Here is a 10190-nt window from a genome sequence, read left to right as displayed (position 1 = left end):
TTGTCTTAATATACAGCTCAATTTCTTTCTTGAAAACGTGAACAAATGGTTAAATGTAGCAAATATATATTTATGTGTGTGAAACGTCAACCAAAAATAAGAGATTGATTAGAAAATCATTTTTCCCACAGAGGCCTAATGTGTTTTTGGGTTAGGGTTAGCGAGTGTGTTTATATTTTGATGCGACAGGAACACGGCGGTGACGTTTCATGACAGCCTCGACGCCCCAACAGTGCATTCTGGGTCCAACCCAAGATGGCTGCGCCCTTGCAGAAGTGCTGAAGAAATACCTCTCCAGAGAAATTCTCGGGATTGTGTGTTATTTCAACGGAAACCATCACCCCAAATCAGCTACCGGGGTCGCTGGTTTGTAGAAGAAGACCACACGGTCCCAGTCATCGATAAGTGTGGCCTGAGCTTCGTGTGGCTGTGGCAGACTGTCCGCGTGAAGATGGGCCTCGTCTCCAGCCCCTTCCCATAGCGAAGAGCCGTGGGGAGAGGAGCCGCAGATTCTCCTGCAAACAAGCGCCCGTCCAACTTGGGTTTGACGGCTTTGACATACTATACAGGCTTTGGACGCTGCCCTACAATTTTCTGACCAGGATTGTTTGTGCCACTGTGTCTGTCATCGTCCGGAGACGAAGAGCTTCCCCAGTCCCCACCGCACCAAGGTCTGCACGAATCTGCACGCTTCTCTGCCACTAATAGCGCCATTTCTGCACAAATGCTCCGTTTCACTTATCGCTCTGCTCATGTTGTTTCGCTTTAAATAGCACGGAGCGCTCCTCTCTAGCAGTTGGACAGCTGACTGCGATAGCCAGAGCCAGCTTCAGGAAGAGCTGTCCAGTTAGCCGCGCTAGTTTAGCTAGCACAGAGCTAGCTGGACGCTTTATTTGCTAACTGTCCGGCCGGCTGCTCGCTAGCAAAGAGCTCCGGCTGTAAAGTCCAGTTTAACACAGCCTGGCCGTATAACCCAACTAACTCGAGACGTGTTCACGTGGCCAGCTTGAGTCCCACCATGATATCCTCCAGGTGCTTCACTCTCTGTGACAGTGTGATAGTAACCTGGATACTACACTGCAGAAATAGAAAGTCTTTCATGTCATTGTTAAGAATACAACGAATTTAGGAGCGCTAATTTACTCCTAAACAGTGCAATTAAAAGACAAAGGTAAAACAAAACAGCAAGAGAATAAGAGTATTTATTGCACTAGAATAAATGTAATTATTGTACTAGTATAAGAGCATGTTTTGCATTAGGATAAACGTTATTATTGTACCACAATCAATGTAATTAGTGCATTGGAATACATTTAATTATTGTACTAGTATAAAAGCATTTTTTGCACTAGATTAAATGTTATTATTGCACTAACATCAATGTAATTATTGCCCCCGAAAAGACAGTCATCATATTGCATGTGAATCAATGAATTCATAGTGAGGCAGCTCCAGATGTAAGTGGGTGTGGTTTCAGTTGTTGTGGTTTTCATTCAAGCAGGAGACTCATCAGTGCATTAAACATGACTCATAACCATCATCATATGAACTGAGGGAACTCTTTCGGCTTGAGTTCTTACACTCTGCAACCATTGAAGTTTTTCAGATTCTCAAATTTCAGTATTGTTTATGTCAAAAATGTGTTGAATTCAACACCAATTAGCCCACTGGTGTCTTTTGTTCTTACAGACACAAAGTAAATCCAGCAGCGGGCCAAAATTACATTAGTATAGAAACAGATCTCTGCGCAATGAATTTTGTAGAAGGGTTTCAACACTTATTTTTCCTGCATTGATCATGTTGTTGGTTATTTTCCCGCCACATCTGAACAACATGAAATTCATCCAATCTGTGTTACTAACAAGCGCTCTCCTCTGCAGGGCCCTGATGAAAATGGACTCGGACTTGCTTCATTCGCCGGCAGTGGGCCTGGCAGAGGAGGAGGAGGCCGACATGAATGACTGGAAACTTCCCCTGGCCTTCATGAAGAAACGGCACTCGGAGAAGATTGAGGGCTCCAAGGCTTTAGCGCAGAGCTGGAGGATGAAGGACAGGGTAATCTTTATGCTCTTCTATGTCTAATTCAGCAGGTTAAGGGTGCTCCCCGTGTCAAGCTGTGGTTTGAGTTTGTCTTGTAGCTCTATCAATCTAGTGCATGCAGAGTTGTTGAGGGAATAAACTCCTGCAGACTTGTGCAAAAGCTGCATTTTTATTTTCAAATATCTCCCGGGGGACGATGTTAATGTTCAAAGGTGGAACTAATTCAACAGGAAATCAAGGAATTGTTTATAATTGATGATTTATTCACCCACTTTAATTTTTAAAACACCGGACATAATTTCTCACATTCAAGGATACAATGAATTGATGTCTGACATGTATAGTATGTGAGCCACACTCTTACACTGGGCAACATGTTTCATCATTACCCTGAACATGCGCTCGCATACATGATCCTATTACCGTAAATACTTCCTCGTAAATCATATTGTAAGTCTGTATAAGCAGAATACAAAGTGTACAAGTACAAGTTTTCATGCTGAGAGTTAGATGATAATATGTTATATTTGTCCACTAAATAAGAAGCTACAGCCCTCAGCTGGTTAGCTTAGCTTAGAACATCTGCTTACCAGCACCTCTAAAGATGGCTAATTTCCAGTTTATATCTCTGGTCTCTTTGGACAGATCTTTATGCTAAGATAACTGGCTGCTGACTGTAGCTTCATATTAACCATACACATATGAGAGTGATGTCAATCTTCTCATCTCACTCAAGAAAGCAAACAATCGTATTTCCGAAACTATTGCTTTAACATTAACTTCATACCACAGAGGGCCTTGTTAATGTTAATGTTGGCGCTTTGCAGCCGAGCATCCAGTGCGGAAAGATGACTGAGCTCATCCAAGTTTGAGCTTAGCTGTGATTCGTGCATTAAGGGAAAAGTGCTTCTTAGGGTTGGTTAATTGGCCATCCACAATGCAACATCTCAATACATTAAAGAGATAAATCAAATGCACCGATACTTTGAGAGGACATTGGTCTTTAAACCGCAGCAAATCATTGGCTACCCTCTTTTTTTTCCAATTCATTTTATTCTGCTGGAGGCTACCCATACTACACTTGACAGGAGACCCTCAAAGCTTTGCCTCATGAATGGCCACAGTGTGTTTCAGCTCTCATAAAGCTGTCGTTTGATCCGCTGCAGTGCTACCAACCCGATTCTTTGATTGCTACGCGTCTATAGAGCACTACCATTATAATGATGGCAAATACATTATCATACATACCTCACAAACTCTGCACCGATTGTAGAAATTCACCCAAATGAAAATGTAAGACCTCGCTGCTGTTAGGACATCAGTGGAATTACAGCGTAGTGCCCACCGGTGTCGAGCTTTAGGAAAGTGTAATAAGGCGGCATCATTAAATGTGACTCTGGTATCGATATAAAAGAGGTAATAGAAGATGGGTGCAATGGGCATTTCTATCAGAGGCATGCCAAATGAACTGTAAAATATCTCATCGCTCAGCGTTTTCAGGCCATAGACCCTCATTTGTACACTTGTAATAAGAATGTGTCTTTTCACATTTCTGTGCTCAGAGAGCTGCGACTAAAGAGAGCTTTCTGTATATTATGCAGGAAGAATCTGGCTTTGAATGTAATTCTGGCCTGCGGTTCAATCCATCCTTTAAGATGGCAGTAATTGCAAAATTATGGATTTCAAATCAATTCTTTCCATAGTTATCTTTTGCTGTATAATAGTAATGTGTTGATGTTCGTTTATTTTCTGCATTTTTGTAGCACACATATTCAAGAGTAAGAAAATTCAGGGTTTTTGGGATTAGTTTAGCATTCAGATGTGTTGTCGAGATATTTACTGGGTGAAGCCCAGCAGGGGAATGGAGTCACTGTAGAGCACCTGATGTGTGTGGAGGTGTGTGTGGTTCCTTTGTAGCAGCCTGGTTTAATGGTGGACGGTCGTGCGTAATGACAATGCACTTTATGTGGAACTTCTTAAATTGGAGGCTGCCTTCAGATAACTGCAGATGAGAAACTTTTCAGTACAAAGCAGCTGTGGACAACACGTACTGTGAGGATCACTCATTCATTTATAGATCAATGAGGACTGTTTTACATACGTTCCCGCTTTAACATAATCATGAGGTTGGCAGCAGATTGATGTCGCATTAGAAGTGAGACGTCTGTTCTCAGTGCAAAGTCTGAAGGTCCAGAAACACCAAACAGACATCCAAGAACTAGTGGCGATGGAGTCCACTGTCTCCTTACGTTGCCGTCGTCTTGGCCAAAAACTTGCGTTTTGACAGACAGCCAATGGCCAACTGGTATGTTCGTTTTGCGCCTGCTTGAGAGGAAATAATTCTCCATAACAGCAGGCGACTGTAAGCTGTATCCGTCATTAGAAAATGGAAACTGGAAGACCTATGACTGCAGATATACAAGGCGTGGTTAAGATGCATACATTAAATCAAAGCAGCGTTTGCTGTCTTCACAACACTCTCGATCACGGCTTACTTTTATTCCAGAGGGCCATGTAGTTTTGAAAATATCCGTGTATATGAATGATCAGATAACATGAAGATGAAAAATGAAACGAGCCTCTGTGTGTGCCCGCGTCACTTTATTAGTTTTTCTTCTTGTGCACTGATTGGCTTAAGCTGAACGGCCAATAAGTGATTTATTTTGCTGACGTCCGATCGGTGGCTTAGTGTGTTACGACCATAACACTAGTTTTCAACCAAAAAAACCAAACTTACTTTTCAATGCCTCATTTAAATGACCCTCCCTCCTGTTTGCTCCTCCTCCTCCTCCTCTCCCACCTGTGCACCGTGCTAAATACCACTCAGATTGGCAAAGCCAATTTCAAGGTCAGGAAAATAACAGTGCTTGCTCTGCCACTAAAATGGGGCTGAGATTGTTATTCTGCAGCTTTGTACATTTTCTCTTCTGTTGTCCATGGGTAATCACATAACCAGTATGAGTATCTTTCGCAGTAAGGAAATCCAGCGAGTTAGTATGCAACTCTCCTGAGAGAAGCGTGCAGCTTACGAGTGGGCTGTAAATGATGCTCTGCACTGTGGAAAATGGTCTTACTATTGTAGACATGTACACACTCACACTCAGAGTGGTGGAGGCTGTACAATTACAAGGCCCATTGGTCAAAATGGTGTGTTTATTCCCCCTGTTGGGCCAATAAAAGCTATTCAGTAGTGTGTGTGTGTGTGTGTGTGTTTGCAACTGCGCACAGCTGTTTTGTGTCCCACTGTGTCTGCACCATGACTGTGTGTACCTTATGCTGCACCTGCCAAGTGGAATCATGATATCAGTTTTCAGATGTACTGTATGAGCAGCTGTCTGTGTAGTACAGTAAAGTTTAACCTCAGATCACAAGTGGCTCCTTTTAAGGAATAAAAAGTGACTTGATTGTTGATTAGAAACCTATTGAGCGGGCATGGAGTATTGTATTTCTGATGGTGATGTTACTTGCAGTAAAGGGACTTGGGATCAGACGTGTGGCTCTAATGATCATGTTTCCTTTATTGAGCTGTCAGACCTAGTGTGAAAGTAAAGCCTTCAGCTTGACAGGGAGTAAATGAGTGGGATTGAGTTTGCATTGATTTTACATGGCTTGGATTTGGTTCCCATCAAGAAAATGACACGAATTCAGTCAACAGATTGGAGGAAATTAGTTATTTTGGGCCTATTTTCCTTCTCAGACTCTCAGTGAACATAGAACATATGTCGCCTCCATGACGATAGCAAAGCAACACGAACCTCGACCTGATGAGATAAGATGATTGCAGCACAGGCTTTGACCATTATTGATCCACAGGTGGTACACTTGTTTTTTAGCCTGATAGCTCACAAACATCAACTGACAGTGTAGTTTGTAACAAAGTCAAAAGTCTGATTAGGAAAAACAGCCCTGTTATGTTGACGTCAGTGGCACAAAGTGTTTTTATTATAATTAACGATGATTAACACCTGTTTAAGGATTTTTGGCAGCAGTCTCGACCAATCCGATCACGGGGTCTATTTGAAGAAGGCTAGATGGGTTTGCCCCGAATTTACAAGTAGGAACTTCGACTTTGAGGCCTATAAGCACTTTTATTGTATTTCTGCATGTATTTGCTTGATTTGAAGGTCATTTGCCATAAAAGATGCGTATGCACAAAAAACAATGCATACCTAATTTCCCACACATGAACTAAAAGCAGAGTGTGAAAATAGACAGAAATATGTGGGTTCAAACATTATTTTTGAAAAACAGAACGGTCTCACAGCTGGATGTAAGTTGCCCTACCTTGTATGCACAGAAACCTTTCTCTTCACAATCCCCTGTGGAGCTGTGTGACGTCACAGTGGCTCGATGCAAACTTTGTCAATCCACTCTGACGCCACACTGTAGCCTCTTTATAAACCCTGCCTGCGTCCTGTCTCCCTCTGATGCCCATTTGCCCAATATCCTGTCAGACATGGAAATCACATTGTTGAGGCCTATTTTTAGGACAATGTGCGTAAGGGAGCTGTTGGGCTTGTTCTTCAGCTTCAGCGTGAAGGTGGATCAGAATTTTACTTGCCAATAGCAAATGGAAAGGAATTTGCGTCAGTGGCAATTTTGTGGAGACGGGAAAATGCGAGAGGTCAGTGGAGGGTGGACAGAGAATAGAACGAACATGAGACTGCAGGACGTACAGTGTGATCTGAGTGGCAGCAGGAAGTTTGTCTAACTAACACTATCTGTACAGTCAAGGAAAATACTAAATGTCTGTGAAAGCAAGCTTTGATAATTCGATCATTAGATTGTTTCCGTTAGCAGACAACATAGATGCTGTAGGCTTACTGACTCCTCTCTGAATTACTCCCAAGAATGTCCGGACTAAAGTCTAAAGAGGGAGGAGCGCCGGACTCTAAACAGTGTGGAAGTAAACAACGAGCGAGCTGTCATATTTAATAGTTTAATAGTCAGTAGAGCATATAGAATACAAATATATATGTTAGCACTTAAATAAATAAACACGACACTATCGTGTTTATTTATTTTAAAAATACCATGATGCTTTGGAAAATAATGAAAACAATGATTTAAAAAATATTATAAATGATAAAAATATTATTGAAAGACTATTTTATACAACTGTAGAACTGAAGAAAACGATATAACCAATTATTTTGCACAAATATGTCAACACTCAAATGTGCGTAAGTGTGCTCTTGAGTGAGCCTAGATTCTGCTCTTACCTGACAACACCTTAACAAATAAGAAAAGATCTGTGAAAACTATGAGGATGTTAACTACAGTTAGTGAATGAGGCCCAGTGTTCTCTCCTGAAACTTTAAAATTCTACATATCATGTCATTTATGTGGACTTCTTTTGGACTTTGTTCAAGGCGGTTTAGTTTTTGCTTTTATTTTTAGGAGGACTGGGATTTGAACTCTTTTCAAATATTGAATGCAAGTTGACTTATGATCTGTTATCAGGCGGGCATGATGCAAAGTTTTTGGAGAGGGGGACACTGTGGCTTGCAGTGTTTGCCTGATGACCTGTAGAGACACACACACACACACACACACACACACACACACACACACACACACACACACACTTTCAGTTTCTCTCATATCTCTGCCTGCTGGTTTTCACACGTGTTGCCTGCTGCATTTTTTTGGACTTCGATAATGAAATCAATACGTCATCAATATCTATTGCCGTTGTAACAATGTGGAAATGATACGAGTGGTCTGTGCGGCTTTATTGTCTGCATCATTAGTTGAATTAAATCATTGGGCACAGTTCATTAGGCAGCATATAGACTTTCAGCCACAGAGGCATGAAAGCAAAGTGTATTTGCAAGGTACTGGAAATAATTACATGCTAGTGATTTCTATATCAGCGTTGAATTATGTCAACTGTCCTTAAACCAAATACTCCAGTTTAAAACAAACAAGCTCCCACCATGCTGGAGTCCTCGAGCGAGATACTGAAGAAAGTTCTGCCCTGACTTGACATCTGACCTCCCTGTGTGAAGCATCAATGTGTTAATGTGCTTCTTGCATATTTTTATACACCTGTGGGTTTTCTGGAGTTCCAAGAATTTCATGCATCTGAAATCAAGGCCAGTAGTTGCCTGGAAACCTTTTCCTCTTTGTATCAGTGCAATTAAGAGTACACTTAGATAACATTTAAGGCAAGAAACTAGAAAAGCAGTAGCAGAATCTTGATTCAAACAGAAACAGAATGGGCACCATTATTCCATCATTTATTTTCTTCCCACCAAGTATCGTTTTTTAAAATTTGATGGGAAAAGTGCAAAGTTGCCTCGAGCACAGGAACGATGTTTAAGAGCGTTTCTGACGGACCAATCGCAGTGAAAGTTTTTCTCATTTGCAAAGGTTTTGGAGATGATGTCATTATGTATTGTAATATGTGTAACAGTGTGAGAAAGGAGTAGCTGTCCCTCAGACAGACAATGCGACAATCTTAATAGTTTAATACAACTACTGCCGCTGACTCATAACCTTGCATCCATCCTGTTTAGCATATTCCCCATACCAAGATTAGTCTTTTCTGAGCTTTCAGCTGAAGCGTCCAATATCTAACCTATTGCTGCCAGCTAGCTATGGCACGCCTGGAGGAGATCGATACTGTCCACCATTTTAATAACCTTCATTCATTGCAGGCCTAACAAATGGAATAATCAGGGGTCATTGATCCACACAGCGAGCGGTGCTGGGGGCATTATGGGAGTCTTAAAAGGGCGCGTAGGTAAAAGGCAGGGAAGTCCCCGAGAGTCCCGTGCAGTTATTAATGAGAGGAGGATGGCGAGCAATTATATGCACAGGACCAAACCGCAAGAAATGAACTTGCACTCTCATTCAGAATACATGTCTCACTCCTTGTCCCCCGTCTGTCTCACTCCCTCTTCATCAGTCTTTAAAACGGGGAAGACTTTGTGTACTCTTTAAAAAAAGTGTTGTTAAAGCCCCTTCACTCGTCTGATACTCTCTTCTTTTCTCTCCTCCTCCACCTTCTTCTTTCTCCTTACACAGATTAATTCATCATTTGAAATCCATGCTAAATACAGCCTGAATTCAAGTCATTGTTGACCTTGGAAATGGCAGTTTATAAAAACAACACTCCAAACTTTAGTTCTCATGATCTTCATCTGCGGATGGGTTTTGATAACTCCTTTGTGGCTGAGGTCATACTTTGCTGTAATCCAGGCGGTGGCCAACCAGTCAAAGGTTAAGAGTCAAAAATGTTACTATGTTACTGCAAAGAGCCACATCATACACACAGTCACAGATGCGCACCCCCCCCCCCCCCCCTTCTCTCTTTTGTTCTCAGCCTTTCTCTGTGCTCCCTCACTCTCTTCCTCCCCTCTCTCTCACACAGATACAATTAAAATCTAAAACTTTACACACACACACACACACACACGCACTCAAAGACCCTCCCTCCCAAAGACACCCACAAACTCTGCTCAGACAGATTTATTGTAAATGTCACACACCATAATATTGAGAGAAATTGAATTAAACCTCTCCTACCAGTATTCAGAGGCACCTTATTATCAACAATGAACATTGTGTGCTCTCACACACAAACTCTCAGTAAAAAAAGAAAAGAAAAAGTGTTTTATCTTCTTCTGCATGTTGCTTCTTTAAATCAGTGGGACTTCTGACATTCCTTGCCTCGAACAATCCTCTTCAAATCTGGCTTGTATTCTGTTGTGGTCACTCGAAGCAATTCTTTCACATGTGTGTCAGTGAGAACAGATCAATACTTTGATTTCATGTGTTTCAGGGTAGAAAACACCGGCATAAAAGGAACCGCACTAAGCTGGTTCAAGTCCTATTTATCTGAGCGATCTCAATTTGTACGTGTTAACGATAAATCCTCCATGACAGCCAAAGTCAGTCTTGGAGTTCCGCAGGGTTCTGTACTTGGACCGATTCTATTCACCTTATTATGCTTCCTTTGGGCAATATTATAAGGAACCACTCTATAAACTTTCATTGTTATGCGGATGATACCCAATTATATCTATCAATTAAACCAGATGAAACCAATCAATTGGCTAAACTTCAAGCATGCCTTAAGGACATAAAAACTTGGATGTCGAGCAACTTTTTGATGTTAAACACAGACAAAACTGAAGTTATTA

The 10190-nt window shown here is 41.5% G+C and overlaps 1 protein-coding gene across 8 annotated transcripts in view; it reads left to right on the top strand.

Annotated features, from left to right (window-relative positions):
* Positions 1-216: 216 nt before the first annotated feature.
* rptor (regulatory associated protein of MTOR, complex 1) overlaps positions 217-10190 on the top strand; it is a 174239-nt gene continuing 164265 nt past the window's right edge. For all 8 annotated transcript variants that reach the window (XM_029445530.1, XM_029445444.1, XM_029445202.1 and 5 more), the window contains exons 1-2: positions 217-671; positions 1881-2055. In XM_029445530.1, the coding sequence (XP_029301390.1) occupies positions 1888-2055 (168 nt within the window). In that variant the 5' untranslated portion in view covers positions 217-671; positions 1881-1887. The remainder of the gene's footprint in view (positions 672-1880; positions 2056-10190) is intronic.

Source organism: Cottoperca gobio, chromosome 1 (genome assembly GCF_900634415.1).
Source record: "Cottoperca gobio chromosome 1, fCotGob3.1, whole genome shotgun sequence".
NCBI lineage: Eukaryota > Metazoa > Chordata > Actinopteri > Perciformes > Bovichtidae > Cottoperca > Cottoperca gobio.
Note: the sequence above shows the minus strand (reverse complement) of the source record. Positions and strands in the feature narration are given on the sequence as shown.